This window comes from Balaenoptera acutorostrata, chromosome 8 (assembly GCF_949987535.1).
Source record: "Balaenoptera acutorostrata chromosome 8, mBalAcu1.1, whole genome shotgun sequence".
NCBI lineage: Eukaryota > Metazoa > Chordata > Mammalia > Artiodactyla > Balaenopteridae > Balaenoptera > Balaenoptera acutorostrata.
Genome location: NC_080071.1, coordinates 21,145,403 through 21,169,330, shown reverse-complemented (window position 1 = coordinate 21,169,330; position 23,928 = coordinate 21,145,403). Strand labels below are relative to the sequence as shown.

The window sequence follows — 23,928 nt, the reverse complement described above, 5'->3', positions numbered from 1 at the left end:
GCGGTTCTAAGAGGGAAGTTTATAGCTATACAAGCCTACCTAAAGAAACAAGAAAAATCTCAAGTAAACAATCTAACCTTACACCTAAAGAAACTAGAGAAAGAAGAACAAACAAAACCCAAAGTTAGCAGAAGGAAAGAAATCATAAAGATCAGAGCAGAAATAAATGAAATAGAAACAAAGAAAACAATAGCAAAGATCAATAAAACTAAAAGTTGGTTCTTTGAGAAGATAAACAAAATTGATAAGCCATTAGCCAGACTCATCAAGAAAAAGAGGGAGAGGACTCAAATCAATAAAATCAGAAACGAAAAAGGAGAAGTTACAACAGACACCGCAGAAATACAAAACATCCTAAGAGACTACTACAAGCAACTTTATGCCAATAAAATGGACAACCTGGAAGAAATGGACAAATTCTTAGAAAGGTATAACCTTCCAAGACTGAATCAGGAAGAAACAGAAAATATCAACAGACCAATCACAAGTAATGAAATTGAAACTGTGATTAAAAATCTTCCAACAAACAAAAGTCCAGGACCAGATGGCTTCACAGGTGAATTCTATCAAACATTTAGAGAAGAGCTAACACCCATCCTTCTCAAACTCTTCCAAAAAATTGCAGAAGAAGGAACACTCCCAAACTCATTCTATGAGGCCACCATCACCCTGATACCAAAACCAGACAAAGACACTACAAAAAAAGAAAATTACAGACCAATATCACTGATGAATATAGATGCAAAAATCCTCAACAAAATACTAGCAAACAGAATCCAACAACACATTAAAAGGATCATACACCACGATCAAGTGGGATTTATCCCAGGGATGCAAGGATTCTTCAATATACGCAAATCAATCAATGTGATACACCATATTAACAAATTGAAGAATAAAAACCATATGATCATCTCAATAGATGCAGAAAAAGCTTTTGACAAAATTCAACACCCATTTCTGATAAAAACTCTCCAGAAAGTGGGCATAGAGGGAACCTACCTCAACATAATAAAGGCCATATAGGACAAACCCACAGCAAACATCATTCTCAATGGTGAAAAACTGAAAGCATTTCCTCTAAGATCAGGAACGAGACAAGGATGTCCACTCTCACCACTATTATTCAACATAGTTCTGGAAGTCCTAGCCACGGCAATCAGAGAAGAAAAAGAAATAAAAGGAATACAAATTGGAAAAGAAGAAGTAAAACTGTCACTGTTTGCGGATGACATGATACTATACATAGAGAATCCTAAAACTGCCACCAGAAAACTGCTAGAGCTAATTAATGAATATGGTAAAGTTGCAGGTTACAAAATTAATGCACAGAAATCTCTTGCATTCCTATACACTAATGATGAAAAATCTGAAAGAGAAATTATGGAAACACTCCCATTTACCATTGCAACAAAAAAAATAAAATACCTAGGAATAAACCTACCTAGGGAGACAAAAGACCTGTATGCAGAAAACTATAAGACACTGATGAAAGAAATTAAAGATGATTCAAATAGATGGAGAGATATACCATGTTCTTGGATTGGAAGAATCAACATTGTGAAAATGAGTATACTACCCAAAGCAATCTACAGATTCAATGCAATCCCTATCAAATTACCAATGGCATTTTTTACGGAGCTAGAACAAATCATCTTAAAATTTGTATGGAGACACAAAAGACCCCGAATAGCCAAAGCAGTCTTGAGGCAAAAAAATGGAGCTGGAGGAATCAGACTCCCTGACTTCAGACTATACTACAAAGCTACAGTAATCAAGACAATATGGTACTGGCACAAAAACAGAAACATAGATCAATGGAACAAGATAGAAAGCCCAGAGATTAACCCACGCACCTATGGTCAACTAATCTATGACAAAGGAGGCAAAGATATACAATGGAGAAAAGACAGTCTCTTCAATAAGTGGTGCTGGGAAAACTGGACAGCTACATGTAAAAGAATGAAATTAGAATACTCCCTAACACCATACACAAAAATAAACTCAAAATGGATTAGAGACCTAAATATAAGACTGGACACTATAAAACTCTTAGAGGAAAACATAGGAAGAACACTCTTTGACATAAATCACAGCAAGATCTTTTTTGATCCACCTCCTAGAGTAATGGAAATAAAAACAAAAATAAACAAGTGGGACCTAATGAAACTACAAAGCTTTTGCACAGCAAAGGAAACCATAAACAAGACAAAAAGACAACCCTCAGAATGGGAGAAAATATTTGCAAATGAATCAACTGACAAAGGATTAATCTCCAAAATATATAAACAGCTCATTCAGCTCAATATCAAAGAAACAAACACCCCAATCCAAAAATGGGCAGAAGACCTAAATAGACATTTCTCCAAAGAAGACATACAGACGGCCACGAAGCACATGAAAAGATGCTCAACATCACTAATTATTAGAGAAATGCAAATCAAAACTACAATGAGGTATCACCTCACTCCTGTTAGAATGGGCATCATCAGAAAATCTACAAACAACAAATGCTGGAGAGGGTGTGGAGAAAAGGGAACCCTCTTGCACTGTTGGTGGGAATGTAAATTGATACAGCCACTATGGAGAACAATATGGAGGTTCCTTAAAAAACTAAAAATAGAATTACCATATGACCCAGCAATCCCACTACTGGGCATATACCCAGAGAAAACCGTAATTCAAAAGGACACATGCACCCGAATGTTCATTGCAGCACTATTTACAATAGCCATGGCGGTCATGGAAGCAACCTAAATGCCCATCAACAGACGAATGGATAAAGAAGTTGTGGTACATATATACAATGGAATATTACTCAGCCATAAAAAGGAACGAAATTGAGTCATTTGTTGAGACGTGGATGGATCTAGAGACTGTCATACAGAGTGAAGTAAGTCAGAAAGAGAAAAACAAATATCGTATGTTAATGCATGTATGTGGAACGTAGAAAAATGGTACAGATGAGCCAGTTTGCAGGGCAGAAGTTGAGACACAGATGTAGAGAATGGACATATGGACACCAAGGGGGGAAAACTGCGGTGAGGTGGGGATGGTGGTGTGCTGAATTGGGCGATTGGGATTGACATGTATACACTGATGTGTATAAAACTGATGCCTAATAAGAACCTGCAGTATAAAAAAACAAACAAAACAACTAATACTAAACTTTCATTGGGTTATTTGTATGGAAATATGTTAATATAAATGTTTCAGACATTACATGAAATTTCTAAAAATGTTATATTTGTATTTGTATGGAAATATGTATGGAAATATGTTAATATAAATGTTTCAGACATTACATGAAATTTCTAAAAATCTTATATTTGTATTTGTATGGAAATATGTATGGAAATATGTTAATATAAATGTTTCAGACATTACAGGAAACTTCTAAAAATCTTATATGTTCTGGTATAAGGTTATAAGTAATAATCCTAGTTATTACTTTAAAATGTATATCTCAGAAATAACTAATTTTCTTGTAAAAAAAAAAAAACAAAAAACAAAAAACAAAAAACAAAGTAAAGACGAATAACTCTTAAACTTGCAAATATGTTAAAGAGGAAAGCTTATAATCCCAGGAGGGTCAAGTTCATTACATTATTACACTGTACCTCTTAATTTACTGTCTTAAAAACTCGTATTCAACAGAGTTATGACGTTTCCCATTTACTTTTCTCCACATTAAAGTAACTTTTGGGCCCATAATTCATTCAAATGGTGAAAGCAGATACTGCCATTTTAATTTTTCTTTCTTTCTTCCTTGCCATCATTACAGAATTTTATTAATTATGGAGAAGCCAAAAGATATACTTTTAACTGAAGTGAAAGATGAAATAGTGTTATTACAGTAAACTCAATTCCAATTTCTATAAAAAGTAAAACAAAAATTCTAAATACAATTCCTTCATCACGTGAAGTCTACGCTCGGCGTGTTCTCTACCTTTTGCAGAGTAACGCTATCTAGAAAGGAAGTGCGAGCTTCCCTGGTGGCGCAGTGGTTGAGAATCTGACTGCCAACGCAGGGGACACGGGTTCGAGTCCTGGTCTGGGAAGACCCCACATGCCGCGGAGCAACTAAGCCCGTGAGCCACAATTACTGAGCCTGCGCGTCTGGAGCCTGTGCTCCGCAACAAGAGAGGCCGCGATAACGTGAGGCCCGCGCACCGCGATGAAGAGTGGCCCCCGCTTGCCACAACTAGAGAAAGCCCTCGCACAGAAACGAAGACCCAACACAGCCATAAATTAATTAATTAATTAATTAAAAACAAAAAGAAAGGAAGTGCTCACTTTGACCCCGAGCAGCAGCTTAGAGCTAGTGCTCCTTCACTATGAAAGCGGCTTCCCTGTCCTCACCCCATGAAACTTGCACGTAGCTTCAGTCGGGACACAAGCCCTCAAGCCTAGCCGTCTGCAGAGTGAGTAGAAATGTCCAAAGGAGCAGGGCTGAGCACAAGGTTCCCGGGAGCGGCTCCCTGGGGCTGCTCTACTCCCAGGCACCCCACCCAGGGGTGAGCCAGGCTGAAATCCAATGTGCCCTCTGCCCATCAAGCCTGGAACCCCAACAGTGCTGAGCCCACCTGCACTTTTCTATTTGCAAAAGACCTTGTCCGAACCCACCAGGGGGTGCTGGCCTTTCTCTAACCAACACCCAAGCTCTGCACTGGGCAGCAGGGCTGTGGGTGAGCTGCCCCAGGGTCAGAGCACCGCTAGGTCCTTCCTGACACCCAGGCTCCTCCCTTCTATACACCAGCAGGCGGAGATGTAATGTACACCACAGGGACTACAGTTAATAATACTGTATTACATATTTCAAAGTTGCTAAGAGAGCAGATCTTAAGTTTTCATCGCAAGAAAAGATTTATAACCATATGTGGTGATAGCTGTTAACTAGACCTTTTGTGGTAATCATTTCACAATCCAAACGAATAACACATCGTTAGGTTGTACATCTGAGATGTAATGCTATCTGTCAATTATATTTCAGTTGAAAAAAAAAAAAAGCGAAAGAAAATAAATACAGCCTGCCCTCTGTATCAGTAGGTTCTGCATCTGTGGATTCAACCAACAGCAGACTGAAAATATTCGAAAACAAAAATTTCCACAAAGCTCCAAAAAGCAAAACTTGAATTTTCTGTGTGCCAGCAACTATTGACATAGCCTTTACATTGTGTTAGGTATTAGAAGTACTCTAGAGATGATTTAAAGTATACTGGAGGGGGGGAAAAATGGGACTTTCCCAGCAGTCCAGTGGTTAACACTGCGCTTCCACCGCAGGGGGCGCGGGTTTGATCTCTGGTCAAGTAACTAAGATCCCACACGTCGCAAGGTGTGGCCAAAAAAATAAAGTATACGGGAGGATGTGCGCAGGTTATATTCAAATACTGCGCCACTTTATATACGGGACTTGAGCATCCTTGGATTTTGGTACCTGTGGGAGGTCCTGGAACTGATCCGAGGGACCACTATACACCAGGAAGGCAAGGAAGGGAGAAGAGGGAGGAGAGTTCACATCACCAGACACAGGAAATGCTCTGTAAGGCCCTGATCCCCAGACACACACCCACGGTGTAGGTGCTGAGGGTGGGACGTACTGACAGCAGGGGAGGAGAGGCACAGAAGTCCCCCGGGAGTGGCCCCCAGGTGTCCTCCACGGCACTATCTCTGGGGCATGTGGCCCCCTTCCCAGGTGGATTTGATGAACCAAAGTGAGGAGAAGTAGAAGACAGATTCCTGGAAACTTCCAGGGCTTCCCTTGACCACACTGCGACCATGTCAGGGCACCTTTGTGCTACTAAGTATGACTTAGGTATGACTTCTCATGGAGGTGATTGAAGGGGAGAACGTGACTCCTTGGGAAACGATGTCAGAGCTTTTGAAGGCAGCCGGGCAGGTCAGGGCCTGGGGCTGAAAGGCCTGGAGTCTAGCAGATGCGTCAAACAGGTGAGAAATCTAACATGTGAAGACACTTATGATCTCATCTTACTTTGCTCTGGGAAAGATGGTTGTAAACTGATATAAGACAGTAATTTCCACACTCTTTGTGGGAGTTAACTCCTCTTTGTCGCCTTAACAGATACTCGGCCTCTGTGTGCTGCAGATTCTTAGACTGCACTAAATGAGCAGGCAAGATCTATCCTAAAAAGCTCAGCAGAATATTGTGACATGATAGCCTCTGACCAAGACCGAGGAAACTCTTGGCTCAGCGGCGGGCAGACCCTGATACGCTTTCCGTGGTCATGAATACACATGTGCACAAAACCTTTAGTAACAGTTTCCCTCTGTGTGCCCACCACTTTGTGTTACTCATTAGTGCTTAATTTCCTACGAACCATAAAGAGATAGTCCAGATTCGAAACCAGGACGCCTTAAAAGTCCATTTTCCATGGATATCTGACCAGGGTTTCCTCTGACCTTTGGTTTCCTTTGTGAATTGCTTCCCTTACCTCCTCCACTCTGAAACAGTCACCACATGCTCGCATAGCAGCCCCTGACCACCCACATCTTCCTGCCCCAGTGAAAGCTAAACTTGTAGAGGAGAACCGGCAGTAGAGCCTTCAAGTCTGTGTGCTTCCCATCGGGAAACAGCATCTTTAGTCGTAGCGTCCCAGCCTTCTCTGGCCACCAGCCAGTGTTGGGGAGAGCGGGACTGTTGGAGCAACAGCGGCCGGGGGGCAGGGGGCTCTGACCCCCCTGGCAGAGGGTCGCTTACCTTCACATTGGGAGTGTAGAGATTCCTGAGGGAGGCCAGGGCAGCAGACAGCCCCTCGGTGCTGTACCCAATCCACAGGGCTTGCAGATGGCTTGAAGAGATTCCAGTCTTCTTGCTGAGGCCCTGGAAGCAACAGGGACAAATCAGCTTCAAGGTCTCCCTTCCCACCTGCAGTGTGGGTCTGAAAGCGGGTGTGCCCGGGAGGGCGCAGGTCCCTGCTGAACGCGGGGCAAAGGCTGTGCACACAGAAAAGGCCTGAACCTGTGAGCCTTCCCGCCCTAAAGCCAAGGGTTGAGGAACTAGCCTACATCAACTGTACGCCTGGGGAAAGGGGGGCAGATGAGGAGAAAGTTTCTCTTTACAGAGGTTCTCCAATCATTTAAAGGAAGAATAAATGTTAGAATATCACCATCTGGAACCCCTAATGAAGGAAGAGACCAGTCGTGGCCAATGGCATCACACCAAGCACACATGCTATGCATCCTGACACTAGAAACCTTATAGAGACTTACAGAGCGTTTTGACTCTAACAGGCAGACCTCGAAGATACTGTGGGTCTGGTTCCAGACCACAGCAATAAACCGAGTCATGCAATTTTTTTGGTTTCCTGGTGCACATGAAAGTTATGTTTACGCTATACTGTAGTCTATTCAGTGTGCAATAGCATTGTCCAAAAAAATATGCATACCTTAATTTAAAAATACTTTATTGCTAAAAAATGCTAACCATCATCTGAGACTTCAGTAAGTCATAGTAGTAACATCAAAGATCACTGAACACATATCACCACCACAAGTAATAATGAAAAAGTTTGAAATATTGCAAGAATTTCCAAAATGTGACACAGAGACATGAAGTAAGCAAATGCTGTTGGAAAAATGGTCCCGAAAGTCTAGCTCAACACAGGGTTGCCACAGACCTTCAATTTGTAAAAAAAAAAAAAAAAAAAAAAAAAAAAATTGCAAAGCACAATAAAGCAAAGTGCAATAAAACAAGGTTTACCTGTATAAAGTAATTGTGACACCTGGTGGGCAGAGGGGGTGGGGATCAAACCTGAATCTGATTAAGCTGCTCGATATGAATACCAAATGATAAAATATCCAGAGGAAAGAGGAACATGTTAACGTAGGCCACAAGAAATAAGGACACAATCAGAAAATCCAGGTGGTATGAAACGACACAGGTCACGAAATCTGGTTCTTCAACAACTAAATAACACGGAAGCAAAGGGAATGAATGAAGTGGAACCTTTAAGTGAAAAGAAAAGATTTAGAGAGGGAAAAAGTAAAATTTAATCACAGCAGTAGATACACACTTGAGTGAGAACAACGATTACTTTTAGGGAAGCGGCTGGGCTGGGGATGAGGCTCACGGAGGGCTGCTGCCTGCTGCAGTGGTGGGGGTCTCACCTTGAAAATGTGTGCCTTCAGGATGTGATGGCCGAGCTCCATGGTCTGCTGGCGGTTCAGCTTGCCCTCCTGTCTCGAGAACATGAATGCCAGGAGAGCATGCCCGTTCCTAGGACGAGAAACACACAGGTTGGTAACCAAAGACCCGAGTCCATCTCTCTGCAGGCCCTCAGGGCGAACATCACCCCCTCGACCCCTGAACTGGTCTCCTGGTGCTTCAGCATCACCACATAAAATGGGTGGAAAGCTGCTTCTTCACAGAAGATGGTCAGTGCTGTTTATTCCTCGAGTCATTTTAAGTGCTTTCTCAGGATTCCTCTATCTCTGTGGAGTGACTGAGAGAGAAGCCTCTGGACAGGGCAGGTCTTTGTCGATGCAACCACCCGCCCCCTGTTCATCCTCCATCACTCTCTCATCAGTTTATTTATTGATTTATGACTGTCACAAAAATGTAAACTCCATGTGACTAAGGGTCTTTTCTAAGTCACAGCTATAGCCACAAAACCTAGCAAATGCCCAAGACTCAGTATGAACGCAAATACGCATTTCTTGGATGGATGGATGGATGGACAGACGAAGGACAGATGTGCAAGTGGACAAATGGATCAGAATCATCACTGGACCCGACATTCAGGCCTCCCCTCAGTACAGTCACCACTGGGGACAGACCTGGGCCAAAGGCCAAGGCCTCACAGTGGAAGGGAAAGAAAAACCAGGCCATGTACAGCAAGAGCTCGTGATCAGAAACACCTAGAATTCTAGGCTTGAATGGAACACAGATCCTTCCTTGTAGGGGTAAAAAAGCTAAGCTGTATGAGTAGGTTTGCTGCCTCTGGGCACAGGGTAGACATTCAACTGACACCACCAATGAATCCCCCAACTAACCCTCTCGTGAAGGAGCCATCCTACCCATTTTCCCCTCTACATCTGTAGGAGTCATTCTGTCTCCTGTGGACTCCATGCCTTTGTCTGAGCCAATCTGTTTGGAAAAGATGCTAAGGGCTGCTTACTCCAAGGTCACAGCAGTGACCTCTGTGCAGGGTGAATTATTTTTATTTCTATTAACCTGACAAACGTTGAAGTACTGTTTTGCTGAGGAAAAGCAGCTAGTTGTGGAGGAAAAGATAAACTGTGAAAAAGAAAAGCATTCTTCTAAATGTGTTTTCTAGTAGTCGCTGATCTAGAGGATTAAAAGCATTCATCATTTAAATCATATTTATCTATCCAGATGCTTGCCTGTTTCTCAAATCAACCATAAATCATGTTACAGACGAGGAAATCAGGGCAGGTGGAAACCACGAGATTGCTTTTTATCCTGCAGGGGAAGGCATGACACTTAAGACCACACTGCCACTGAGTGTCCTGCCTCACGTCCTGTCAGGGTCTAGAGCACGTGCCCTGTGCTCCCTCCCACACACCACCTCCCAGACCTCAAGCTTCGATTTCCCCTCTCAGATGAGAGCCTCCCTTGCTCCCGTGGAAAACACTCTCTACCACCTTCCACTGCTCCATGCCCTCCCTGGTCCCTATCCACGGGCTAGTCCCACATCACTCTAGTCAGGGCCACTCTCCCACCCACGGGCTCAGCCATCCTCAGTCTACCAGTCTGCCGGCTCTGTGGCCATGCCATCTGCGTCCACCACAAGGACATGCCAAGCACGGTGGCTGGCTGGCCCTTGTGGGTGACGACCATGCAGCCCTCAGTGGCTGGGCCAAAGGCGTCCAGTGCTCTCAGCTAAGCACGTGGCTTCCCACCTCCCTGAGGAGACAATTCACCAGGCAGTCACGGGGCACCTGCACTCCTCTACATCCCATCTACCTTGACGTCCTTCTTTCCTGGCCCTGGGATCATGTGCCCCCTTCTAAGTCTACCTGCACTTACGAGTCTGTTCATTTTCTGAAGCTTATACATATCAAGCTTTTACTACATGCCAGATGCAGAAAGTTAACTAAATTATTTCATTAACTTGTTCGACCCTGTGAATCACTACGTCTTATGACCCCCAATTTGTTTGCATGGGGAAACAGAGGCCTGGACAGGTAAATGATGTGCCCGAGATCAAACAGGTGGTAACGACCGAGCAGAATTTGACCACAGGCTGTGCAACGTGAGTGCCTGTGATGCCTTCATCAGCGTAACCCGGTTTCTCATTCATTCATTTGTGCGTTAACATCCCCCTATAGCCAGCATCATGGCTTAATAATGGGGATCCCATGGGGAACAACGCGAGGTCCTTGCCCTGAGGAGCTCTCAGCAACTGGACTGGAGACACACGTAAACAAGACGAAATCCAGCTGGAACGGCACTGTGAACGGACTCAACGGGAGCCAGAGGAGGCTAGCTGACCCCGCTCCCTTGTGCTGCCAATTTCTCCCTCTTCACTGATTGTGTTTCCCCATGCTGTCTCAATGATGCTTCCAACAACGTCCCAATCCCCTGCGTTGTTAAAAACATAAACCAATACCCCCCTCCCCACCCTCAAGCTACCCGAAACCTCTCGACCCATCCACTTCCCATGCCAGGATGTTGGCTCTCTCCTCTTTCACGCCTCACAACCCAATGGAAGGAATCTCCTAAGGATCTAGGGCCCTCCTCCCACAATGAAAAGCCAATGGCTTCCCCTTCATCCTCACCTTCCTTCACTTCTTGACAGCACATACTCCCCTCACCTCCTTCCCTGAAATCCTTCTCCTTGTCCCAGAAGTCCAGAGCTCCCTTTCCTCTCACTGCACTTCCTCACTACATCCCACCGTTGCCTCTCCATCAATGATGCCAGATCTTCAACTCCAACCTCTCCTCCAACCGTTTAGACCCCACCTGTCTCAGAACCTCACCACCAACCCCATAAACTCAAACTGCTAAAATCCAAGGCCGCCCCTGCCTTTCTTACCCACTCTAAGAGCAACGCCATTCCTAGTTTCTGAAGCTTAACACCTCAGCATGACCTACATACAGCACCTCCTTCTTCTCGACTCTGCCCACAGGCCAAGCCAGGCCCATCTATCTCATGTCAGCAAGGCTGGCCTCCACCTCACTATCTTCCTAGAAAATGATCTGATTTGGCTAAACATGTCACAGCACACATTTCACCTAGTCATTACGGTCTGGCTAAATAACCTGGGAGTTACAGTTTATAGCCCCAAAGCGGTTCAAAAGATAAGAAACTCTTAGCCCAGTGTTGCCTAAGAAAACACCTTATCCACAACATGAAAAGAGCAGCTAGACCTAGTGTGTCAATGTTAAGTCAAAAGTCATGGAAGGAAGGGAGTGTGCAGCTCACAAGTGCGTATTCATTTCATCTCTGGCCCCAGCATCTGATCCAAGGTCCAGTCCAGCCCAAAGCAGACGGTTTAGCAGCTTGTCAGACCTCTTACCCAGGGCCGGGAGCAATTCTGACTCACAGAGGGCAGAAGCCATTCAGGACAGCAATGATGGACTTCCCTGGTGACACAGTGGTTAAGAATCCACCTGCCAATGCAGGGGACACGGGTTCGAGCCCTGGTCTGGGAAGATCCCACATGCCGCGGAGCAACTAGGCCTGTGAGCCACAACTACTGAGCCCGCGCTCTAGAGCCCACGTGCCAGAACTACTGAAGCCCACGCACCTAGAGCCCGTGCTCCCCAACAAGAGAAGCCACTGCAATGAGAAGCCCACACACCGCAACGAAGAATAGCCCGCGCTCAGCAATGAAGAACCAACGCAGACAAAAAAAAAAAAAAAAAGAAAGACAGCAATGATGCCGGCCAAGGCCAGGGCCAGGCAGAGGTGGTGGACATGAACACACCCTTACTGAGAGCGTTCGCACCTCGAAGTCCCCAGTCTCTCACCCTGACTGGCACCATATGCCACAGGGCAGGCAGGCTTCCCACCCGTCTCCTCCCCTGGGCGGTGAGGAGACCTGCATCCCGGCCCAGCCCTGCTGCAAAGCCTCAGTGGAACCTCTGACTCCCCAGATGCAGGTGCCCCATTGCCATCTTGTAAGTGGGGCATTGGAGCTCCGAACCTGAATCCTCCTGACCCCAAATCCCAGTCTGTTACACAGTGCAGAACACAAATACAAAACGAGGAGGCCAGACGTGACGGCTGTGCTCCCTTCTGGGCCCGCAGGCACATCAGATCTCTGGGACAAGATGCCACAAGCTCAAGAGGTGGTGGGAAGTGGCAGCATCGAGGATGCGAGACAGTCCACAGACCCTCTGGTGAAGAAACTGAGCCATGAACAGGGTCGAAGGAAGCCGGCTGTTCCCTGCAGCTAATGCCACACTCTCCCACGGGTGACCCCTGTGCGAGGGGGCAGGGATCTAGAAGAGAATCACCAGAGAAATATGGCCCGGGCACTGCCAAGCTTCTCTTTCGTCCACATGTACTGAGGAGTCCTAGAATCCTAGCAATTAAAGGAAGGAAGCTTTTGTTTAGCAGCAGAGAGAATTTTCCATCACCCTTCCTGAATTATTCATGCTGTACTGTCTTTCTGTTAAAGAGCACAACTAGGGCTTCCCTGGTGGCGCAGCGGTTAAGAATCCGCCTGCCAGTTGCAGGGGACACAGGTTCGAGCCCTGGTCCGGGAAGGTCCCACATGCCACGGAGCAACTAAGCCCGTGAGCCACAACTACTGAGCCTGCGCTCTGGAGCCCGTGCTCCGCAACAAGAGAAGCCACTGCAATGAAGAGTAGCCCCCACTCTCCGCAACTAGAGAAAGCCCGCCTGCAGCAACAAAGACCCAACGCAGCCAAAAATAAAATAAATTAATTTAAAAAAAAAAAGAAAAAAAAGAGCACAACTAGTGTTTGGAATCCCTTCCCCAGTCACACATCAGACTCCCTGCACAGAGCTGCCCGTCGTACCTGGGTTCACACAGGAAGGCCGTGTTCTCGCCATCTGCCCTCCACACGAGCCACTCCCTGAAGGACGGGTGGCAGAACATGCGGGTTTTGTCTCGCCTCTTAATGAGGAAGCAGGAGAGGGCATCCATCCTCTGCTGAAAGTCCTCCCAGCCCTGCTCCCCTTGGATGTGGCCGGCGTTAATCGCCTGGAAGATCTGCTCGTCTGTCATGGGGTGGAGGGATGCGAGGGCCACGTTTAAAATGGGCAGCGCTCTCTCGAAGGCGGACTGGGTCATGAACTTCATGTTGCACTGCAGCAGGTAGAGCTCGGACAGCGACACGGGCACCACCTTGTAGCTGGCGCTCTTGATGACCAGGTGTCCCCTCTGGAAGAGGTCCAAGGTGAGCTTGAGGTACAGGTAGGAGCCGAGGCTCCGCAGCACCAGGTGGCTGCTCACTTTCCCGATGAGGGCGGCGTCGGCCTTGCCGTTCAGAGAGATGTTGCCGAGGATGTCCTGGCTGCCGTGGACCCTGTGCTGGACGTAGGCGTGCAGGTCGCTGTGGATGTCCTTGTTGTCTGGGAAGTCGTCTAAGGACAGCTTGATGAACGGCAGCTTGCTGACGATTTCCTGCAAAAGAATGAGACGCGCAGTGCCAACTCCACAGAGAGTTCCTTTTTCACGTCAGCTGCATTTCAAACCAGACCCACTGGTTTCCTTTCAAGGAGGATTTTCACGGATTACAGGGGCTCTTTGTTTTGTATTAAAACATGTAATAGGATAAATTGAAGAGAAAAAGCTTATGTGAAAGACATTCCTGATGCGAGATCAAATCAGGAAAGGCTTTCCTGAGGTCCTTATCCGGGGACGCAGAGCCAAGTGAGACGGAAGAGCCTCGAGCAGACCGCGGCGGTCTGGCTGCACCAGCCAAGGGGCAGTGAGGCCCCCAGGTGACCTGATACCCATCATCTTTACACTGTGCAACTGATTATAATAACAAGGACAGACACGAACCAACACTGTACATCTAAGACCATGGCCAGACAAGACGCATCCTTCGCTGTTCATTAGATACTGGGGCTGCATAACCCAACTGAGACATCTGCAACTGCCCCCAGGCTGGGCTCCAGTGACAGCCTGCCATAACAAAGCTGCTGGGCATTCGTAGAGCCCACTGTCTTTTTTTTTTTTTTTTTAGCTGCTGTTTTTTGGTCAACTTTTAAGTTGAATTGTGATACACAGAGGTGCACAAATCCTAACTGCACAGTATCATTCACTTCCACAAAGTCAAATACACCTGTGGGACCAGCAGGTAGACAAAGAACATTGCCAGCTCCCAGAAGCCCCGTGTCCCTTTGCCATCCCACAGATAAGCACTGTCCTGACACCTAACAGCAGAGATGAGATTTTTTTTTTTTAATCCCTCTATCATTTGTGAAGTAGCTAAGGACATGTCCTCATTGCATGTGACAGTTGTAGGAGACAGGCTGAGGACAACTCCCCAACCCCCCCCCCCTTTTTACACAGATGCTAACAGAGCCTCTGAAAACTTACACAGCTCGCATGTAAAACACAGGACTCCTGCTGCTGTGCTGCTGACTGCCAGATCCTGCTCACTGGGTGAAAAATGACTGAAAAGTGTATGAATCACATGTCCGTGAAAACAAACACCAAGTTCGAATGAGGTCTAATTCTACTTTTAATGAGGAAGGAAAGAACCCAAATGCTATTTTAAAATAAATATCATCCTAAAAGGGAAAAAAATCAGAATCTAATGTCTCGTGTCTTTACTAAAAATGGATAGGAGGGAAGGAGTCAATGGCTGTTACGATATAATTTTAGGGTTTAAATGAGGGGACAGATGAGGAAGAGAATTTTAAAAAAACACACACACTCTTCATCTCGCTGCAAGCGTTACCTCATATCTAAGTTTTATGAAAAACTAAACTTTTATTCAGAATAGGCCTTAAAAATCTTTCTCCTTCATCCCTCCCTTTTCCCTTCATTAAAACAAACAAACAAACAAACCCAAAAAACAAAGTCCCACTGCAAACCCATACAAATAACTACAAGCAGGAATAACTTTAAACTCTGGTAGACCTGTTAGCCAGGCACCTCAAAGAGCCCCCCAAACTGAGTTATGGTGAACCAGGGCGAGACACTTCTATTTTAGAAGCACAAGTACAGCTTGATGATAATAAGGAACTCACTTGACATCTTGATAAATGTGCCTTGGGGGTAAAAAGGTCAGAGTTTTGCCTGTTTAGAGCTCTGTGCACTAATATTTCAAAGCTCTAATACAGTTTTCAATTCAGCAGCTAAATGGTTTACAACAGTTTAAGCTGTTAGTATTAATCTAAAATTGTAATTGTAAAAACTGTAAAATTGGGGTTTGGGGTCTTGAAAAGACATTTGAGAACTATTTTTTACCTGAAAATTTGCTCTTACAGTCACAATCAACTTCAACCAGGCAGGGAATTTAGAAATAATCTTGATAATAAATGAAGAAAGTGTATCTCCATAATCAGGTTTATGAAACTCAGCTTCGTTTAAACCATCTATCAAAATAATGTATTCTTCTTCAGGAATTTTCTGCTCTAAAGGAGAAAATAATTTTTTTTAATTAGGAAATTATACATTTCTATAAGATAGCACCACCCAGTGTATTTTAATGCACAATTTAAAGTGTTAGGGAAAACTAAAAAGGTTTACACGTGGCAGAAGAAATGGTTTTCACAGAAGCATATTTTCCATTAAATTTGTAATGACAACCAGAGCGCAGAGCCAAAAGAAAACCAATTCTCACCACACAGTTTTCAGAAACATACTGTATTACACACATTAGCAGAATCTCACCCATGTATATGATACACTTAGCTCTTCAAAAACTCCTGTCACTGGGGTGAGCTACAGCAAAGATAACCAACACAGGCCGAGATGAAACCTGCCAAAGACTCTAGGTTTCCCCCACCCCACCCCCACTAGAGCTCCCTGGATGGATTCTGGCGAGGAAATCTGACCCGCAAAGGGCAAAGCATCAGGTCTGAGGCACACAGCCAATGGAGGCGAGAACTCTGCTTTACAGACTCCTCCAAGCCCGAATCTAGTTTTCTATCCATTAGTGCCAACTTTCTGCCCAGGGATGAGGAGCAATGAAGACATATCTGTTTCAATTCCCTCTCTCTGGCACCAACTGGCAGAAGTGCTACGTAGGCAGGTAAACTAGCTCAAAAGGTGAAGAGCAAGGGGGCAGGGAAGATGGAAAAAGTCAAAGGCCCATAATATCACTAACGCCCCTACTGTGGAGAAGATTCAAGGGCAAAAAAATCAAACGGACACTTCTAGAAACAGCTTTAGGTTCAACTGAGCAGAGGCCCCTGGAAAAAACATGCTGGCAAGTTCCCCAAACAATCAACTTACACCCTTCCGCCTTAGGAGTGCAAAATATGCAGGCAGCACTTTCTAGAGAGCAAGTCATCTAAATAACCTATGGTTACAAATTAGCTACTTTGGAAATGTTCAACTGCGGAGTTAATTCTCACTAGAGATATAACATTTAAAACAAGACCATCTGGAGTGGAGCAAGGAGGAGCCCTGGGGAGACGGCTCTGAGGAAGGGGAGGAGAGACGTACTCACATCCTCCCTGGGCCCACTTCACTCGTACCCCGGAGTCAAGTGGACGCCCACCCCGCTTCTGAGGACTGTCCCGGAGAGAGGGAGGACGCGGGTGGCTGCTGGGAGGTACCGTTTCGCAGGCTTGCGAGTGGTTCCAGCACACCCCTCTTGAAAGCGGCCACCGGGTCCTGCACACACGACCTGAGGCTCAGCATGCTCTGGAGCTGGGGCTCCCTTATCAGCAGGTCTCGGTAGGCGGCCAGCTGATGGGACCGGCAGAGCAGAGCGGCGATGCTGTGCACGAACTCGGGCACCAGGCACGTGTAGGTGTTGTCGGCCTGGCAGTAGTGGTAGGCCACGACCTGCAGAAGAAGCGGAGTCGTCAGCAACGCCCCATCCTCTTCACACGGCACCTTGCAGGCTCTCCGTCAGGGATGCAATTTTTCCATTCTCCGAGATAACAAGAAAACGTTGCTTCTATTCCCCAAGACTGAGTCATTAGTTAGCTTAATGGATTCAGTTATCCCTTTACTTTGGAAGGAATTCTGAAGTCTGGCAAATCTTAGGCCGACTTTTACTTGCAGCCACAAGTCCGTCTTGACTGGCACTAAGATCGGCACAAGTTACTCTGTATTGAATATAAACTAATAAAAGTCATTCATAAGACTTAAAGCCTACCCTGGCTTGAAACAATTCCAAGCAATCCCGACGTTCTCGACATCCCCAAGTACCATATTCACTACGTTTCTGTTTTCAAAAACAGCAACATCTCCTTGGGGAGCTCATTCGCGGCTCCCAAAAAGCAGATAAAATTGGTGGCAATGAAAGCCAGGCTCTCAAGTCACAGCTGCTTCCTCTCCCTGGCAGGAGGGCCGCCTCCAGCGACACCATGGAGAAGTTCAACAGCTACACTGTTTGAAGGATCAACATCAGACACTACCAAATTCCTGCCTATCTTGTGAAGGGACACATAGGAGGAGGGAGGGTCCTGCCCAAGCACTGAGAGGATCCTTTTTGTTGGGATGGATTTGAAGTGGCAACAGGCTATTCATGAGAGAGACCCCCAGGAAAGTGCCAAATGCGGCACTGTCTTGAGAGGAGAGGCACACTGCCAATAAATGAAAAATCTGAGACTTTCCCAAACGAGGATGAATGGAGGGATATACGTACCAGGGAAGGGGGGTGAAAAAGGTCAAAACACATTCATGTAAAGTGCTTTATGTTTTTCAGAAGGGTCTGCGACACTGCTGTCCCACTCCGTCCTACAACCCCTGCGTAAGTAGGACGAGAACCACTAGCTACGGTTCAGAGGTGAGGGCAGCAGACACACAGGTTGAATGCCTCGCCAGGGTGACAGACAGTCAGTGGAATTTCTGGGATTCGATTCCTGGTCTGTAGACTCTTAAAAAGCAAGTGGCAAGAGTAGATGTGGCCAATTTGGAACTGCCATGTGACTTCCGTTTTTGATTAAATTTATCATCGACACTCAAGAGGAAAGCTGACTGCTCTTCGCCTCTCACCTGGACAGAGGTCAGCTGCAACGCAAGAGGACCTGTGAGCCTGTACGAACCACCAATGAGCTAGCACCACAGCCCACCTAGCATGGTGTCTGGCAATCCAACAGTGGGTGACGAAACCAATTTGGAGCCATAAAGGTTTTTTTTTTTTTTTTAATTTAATACAGTGAATTTTATAGGATGTAAGAATAAGTGTAGTCTTATAATGCTTTTTCTTCAGTTGGGTGTGTGATGCTGTGTGTATCAGGTGTTTAGTGTAACACGTATTTCATATTGTGGGTCACAAAGTGGTTTGCAAAATCACTGTCACGGGGTGGCTTTGAAGTCTGCACTGCATCCCTCATCTCAGATCACCCGTTCATGACCAGAGGACTGCCCCGAATCAGTGGTCAGGGCATCAGGGCTGCCCATGCCGGGTGAGGAACGGCCCTCATCTGGGAAGCAGAAGCGAGGAGAAGGGATCTGGGGCAGAGAAGCATTCCTTTCAGTTCCCCTGCACCAACCTCACCCCAGGGGGTCTCCTCACTAGATGCTTCTCACTGCTGTCCACCCCTGGTGGTTCTCCAGCTCCACCAACTCACGCCACTGCTGCCCCAGGAGACCCAAGTGGCTCACCAGGAATGAGAGGTGTAACCGCTTCAACGCAGGAGGGCAGCTTATGAACCTGTGCCAGATGTCAAGCAGATAGAAAATTTCAGAAGGATCATGACTGACCATGAATCTAGGAAGGGAAAATTGGCCAAGCCTCTCACAACATCACAAGAAACCTCTGACAGAAAGACACATGTAACCAACGGCTCTAGGCAACAGAGTGCAGGTGGGACGGAGGCCTGGGTCACTGGGTTAAAGGCTCCCAATCTCCTGCTCTCACATGAAATGAAGGAGGACACATGCTCATAAGGATGGATTTGTGGCAAGTGCAATGATACCCCCGGCTGCTTTGAGGAACTCTTTCAATCCACTGTTTAGGAGGAATAAAAGTCTACTGCCAGTGTCCTAAGATACTAATTTTCATTAATACCTTTTATTTGGCGTACTCTACCACAATTTTATCAAAAGCTACACTTTCGCATTAAGCAACTCTTGTCTCTGTTTTAAGATCCCTTTTTAAAGTTCATTTCTCAAAAGGCAAACTAGCAAACCTCTCTCTTTGGAAGGCTCCCGTAGAGCAGGAGCAGATTACCTTAGAAGCGAGGTATTTCACTGCATCCTCTCTTGGTCTCTGGTTCTCAGGAGTATCAGACCCAGACCCAGGGGGGGATTTAGCTGCATTGATACCACTTGTAGAAGAACTTGGTGAAAGCAATGGAGTGAAAGGAAGATCCTGGGAGGAATCTGAAGCTGCAGCGAAGAGACTAGTTTCATTATTTACAACAAGGATAGGGTGGAATATTGAACATATTTCTTGGTCGGACCCAGAGAGTATTTTAACAGGTAATGAGTGAACATGGTAACAAATGCAAAGGCCCAAATGGGGATATACAAGGCTCCTTCTCTCAGCCCTGTCTTCCACCATCCAGGTGCCCTCCCGGGAGAACTGCTGTTTCTGGTTGCCTTTATTACATTCCTTTTGGTTAAAAAAAAAAAAAATCTTTCCTGGCTCACTTGTCCCTGTTTACCATGTTAGAGACACTTTCTTCTTTTACATATAAAGTAAGCTAAGAATAGTCAACTATTTGGCTACTCCTTCTGATTTTAGGTTCGTTTTTATACTTTTGGTAAATCTGGCATAGAAGACAAAGGCTGTGGAAAACAGGGTGCAAACGAATTCTGCACAGACTCCTTCTGGCTTGCTGCGCCAGAAGTCTAACCCACTCAGTTTTAGGACCCTGAATTCCCCAGAGCATCTGATCAGGCCTCACTGCCCACATCAAGAGAGGGACAGGCCTGACAGTCGGGAGAACACCAGGGAGGGCTGGCCTCACGCCAGGTTAGAGCTGCAGAGGACCATGAGAGATAAATATTGATAGTTCTCCAGCATACAATCGCAAACCTGATACAGCAGCTGGGACAACTTGAGGAAAATGGGGAATTTATGTCTATCCAAACAGCAATTTCCTCCATCTATCTTACAGTAATATAATAAACTAGACAAGCAGTTAAACATGGACATACTTTTCGGTGATGAACTGGGGCTGTTGGAAGCAATCTGCCTCATGCGGCTTCCGTGGCAGCTCAGTGCCACCAACTTAGAAATGATCGCCGTCTTCCCAAAGCCCACGTTTCCAACAACCACTGCTCCTCTGTTTTCTGTCAGTTCTGTGTTCCTCAAGTTTTCTTCTATCTGGTGAAAGAGCCAATCCCTTCCCACAAACACAGAGTCTGTAGTTATGCTCGGTACTTCGAACAACAGGGGTTTCAACAAAATGTCTTGAGGCTTGTAGGGAGCAAATCGTGCTTAGAAAAAAAAAAAAAAAAGATCATTATTTTAGAAGAATGACATAATTTTATACACTAAAAAACTCAGTTTATCATTGCTTGTATGTTACTGTGAGCATAGACTTTGGTTTTACAACACAAGGGATCTGGAAGTATTAATATTACCAGTTTGGTTCTAGTAATACTTCCTAATACCTCATTTATCGTACCCTATTGGCCTTACAAAGGGTCCTATTAAAATGACTTTCTAGTCCTTTCATGCTTCTAAGTTATTCTCATGACTCAAGAGAGACACACAGAGGATTAGAGAAAGTGGTGAAGGGACCAAACCATGTCTCATCAGTTTATCTGAAACAGTACTTAAGACATGCTTCTTCCACTCCTATAGGAATAAAATGGAAATGCATTTTCCCTGGAGACAGAGTCCCAGCTTTTATCTGGGTGTGGTGGTGCTGTGCTCCTTATGGTGAGATTATTGACCACCCAACTGTGCACTACAGGTAGAAGCGGGAGGTGGCCCATACAGCCCAAGGAACTGTAACAAAGCCGATTCTGTGTTGGTGACCAAAAAATCTAGTGAGTGTTAAAGGACTCCTCACTTCAAAACAACGTATTGCAGAATAGTTTTTCAACTCCAGAAGCAAGGTCATCACATAGTATAAGGAAGAAGCCCCAAAACTGTTAAGGATGGCCTCCTAGCACACCTTACAGATAAACTTTTCGCACACACACATCATAGCATACAGCTGGCTTGAATGCTGGTTACCACAGGCTTTCCGTGTTTAGTGAATGAGCTCATCATAGCCATGATCACAGCGGATGCAAAGATAAATACCTTTAACTTCCTGTGCCCTGCCTCTGGCCGTATTGTGCCATGGTAACCTAATTGATGTCCGAAGGGGAGCATTTCTCTGTCCGTCTAAATAACTCAGATCTTCCAATTTGGTTGAGCTCGTCGCTGTAATATTAAACTGAAGTTTAGTCTCTTCAAAGCTGAGTTTAATAACATACCCAAACTACTATAAATTATAAATTACTAAGCGACTCATTTCAGGCTTTCAACAAAATTTACTTCAGGGTGATTTTGGTTTTGTTTGCCCACCCCAGTTAATTTTTCCGGCAATGTCGTTAACTGAAAAGTGGACAAAACTAAGTGCTCCTCATTCTTGAGTCAAAGTCACGTTGATATGGTTGCCAGAAGTCTCCATTACTCCTGGAAAGAGACAGACCTCACCAAAAATTTTTATGAAGAAAACTGACAATCGAGGGTCACTCAGTAAAGCTTCAGTACTGACTGCAAACACGCAGCACAGTGACTTGTCTTCTCTGCAGCTCCAGGGAGCCTTCTGCTGTTGCTGGAATTCCAGCCTTGTTAACTAAGTGAGCAGATTCTGCACGGACAATTCCACAGTGCTCAGAACCCTAAAAGTCAGCTTTTGGTGGTAAAAGTAGCCGAGTGGACTTTATCAGAAAGCTTCAAATTTTTATGTATACATTATAGACTACATATTACACTATATTACATCTATGTATGCATTTTTTTAATTCTAAAAATAAGTAATCACATTTACCTCTGATCAAATCAATAAGACTCATAGCACATAGCTACCTGTTAAAAAGCATTAAGGATCGTTAACTGAAGCATACATCAGTTCAATTATAAAAATAATCAGTACAAACTAATTTTGTTAATTCTTAGCAAATTTTTCAAGCAAATATACAGTACATGTTTTTGCCTTAAAAAAAAAAAATAAAGGAACCTCCTCTTATTTACATACACATCCTAGGTCACAATGAGAAAAATCTAAATAACATTAAACCTAATTTGGTTTGTGGGTTAAGCAGTCCAATTATAAAGTACTGACAATCCTAGACATATGATTATCTTACAGGATGATAAAATACAGATATCATTTGAGGGTAAATGATGGGGGAGAGGGACTCATATTCCCAGGGCTAAGACTTCTGAGGACTGGTGAAATCATTAGTGCAACAAACTTTGGAGGGACAGAAGTCAAGTTGGGCCGTCTGCCTGCTGAAAACCCTCTGGCTACCCCACGGGCTCTGACACAGCTGCCGACCACCGACCAGGACCACCTGCCCGACCTAGGCCCTTCCTACTTCCCCTCCTAAGGCCTCGGTCCTTTTCTTCCTCACTGGTAGCACCACCTCCTCTCACTCCTTCATTCAACAGGCACCTGTGTGGCCCCACGGCCTGGCTCTGTGACGGTGTGTCCCCTCTTGCTGCCGTCTCCAAAGGGCAATCAACCACGTGCCCTACTCACCTTCCCAGGCCAGGGAGAAAGATCAGACACCCTGACTCTAAGAAAGCACACACTGATGCTTCTTCAGTGCATATCCACAGCCAGTTCACACACCCTGTACACATTATGTCAACATGCCACCCAAATCTTTCCTGTTAGAAAGATTCCGCTAACTCCTTATGCAAGACTTCCAAATGGGCCTAAATTATGGGAATCCAATGGCAACCTCTAGCTTCTCTCCAGGTCCTTCACAACCAGGGCACGTGAAACTTCTCGGAGGGCCACAAGGACCACAACCATCACCCTGGTTCCCTCTAATAATAGAGCTTGGAACGTATTTCCAGGCTCCCACCTGGGACCTGGGACTCTGACTCGGGCCTCTGCAAATGCCCCCCTCCTCAGCACGCCTCACTGTGAATAAACGCACATGTTGAAGGCTGAGGTAGAACAATCCACAAGCCGGTTCAGTTCAGAGCTGGAAGAGCCACGACTGCCTGACCTGCTGCTGCTTCAGCCCCGGAGAGCAAAAAGACGCCTGCAGCCTCCAAAGGTTTCCCATTTGCCTTTCCACCCTGACCCGTCAAAACATGACATCCAGTTCATAATCTTGTAGCAACCGAAAGGTTTAAGAAGAAGAGACTAGGAAGGGCATGCCAAAGAAAGGGTTGCAAAAAAGCCCTAGTTTGACACAGAGGCAGAAGACAGTGGAGTTTCAAATGCCTCTTTTCAGATATCCAGTCACCACAGCTTCAGCTCTGAAGCAAGCAACAGAGCGGCCCCAGCAACTCCAGAGCTCTATTTAAAACATGAATATGCTGCTTTGAAATGGACCACTGCTCAGCAGGGCTGCAAGCCACCAGCTGCCAGCTCCCTCGGCTTTCTAAGGTATCATCACAGCCACTGAGATGCATGGAATAGGAACAGCAGTGACACTGCAGCTGCTTAGCACCGCGCCCAGGAGACGCCCACCCAGCTGATCAGGTGACCAGGCTGACGTGCTGTCCTCTCACACGTGCCTACGGATGCTCGGACACTACAAAAACTAGTTCGCTTCTGGTATTTAACAATCAGTGCTTTCAAAAGCCTGAACACTATACAGGGCCCAGAAAAATCAGAGAGGAAGCAATAATTTCATGCTGCAATAAACCTACTGCTAGTATCTATCTCTACAGTTAAATTAATTATAATTAATTTATACTCA

The 23,928-nt window shown here is 45.5% G+C and overlaps 1 protein-coding gene across 6 annotated transcripts in view; it reads right to left on the bottom strand.

The window, feature by feature from the left end:
- Positions 1 to 23,928, bottom strand: part of TANC1 (tetratricopeptide repeat, ankyrin repeat and coiled-coil containing 1) — a 251,103-nt gene that overhangs the window by 40,434 nt on the left and 186,741 nt on the right. For all 6 annotated transcript variants that reach the window (XM_057551173.1, XM_057551172.1, XM_057551176.1 and 3 more), the window contains 8 exons: positions 21,299 to 21,421; positions 20,200 to 20,481; positions 19,268 to 19,425; positions 16,698 to 16,929; positions 15,382 to 15,548; positions 12,974 to 13,581; positions 8,128 to 8,236; positions 6,719 to 6,841 (listed from right to left, as the gene is read on the bottom strand). In XM_057551173.1, the coding sequence (XP_057407156.1) occupies positions 6,719 to 6,841; positions 8,128 to 8,236; positions 12,974 to 13,581; positions 15,382 to 15,548; positions 16,698 to 16,929; positions 19,268 to 19,425; positions 20,200 to 20,481; positions 21,299 to 21,421 (1,802 nt within the window). The remainder of the gene's footprint in view (positions 1 to 6,718; positions 6,842 to 8,127; positions 8,237 to 12,973; positions 13,582 to 15,381; positions 15,549 to 16,697; positions 16,930 to 19,267; positions 19,426 to 20,199; positions 20,482 to 21,298; positions 21,422 to 23,928) is intronic.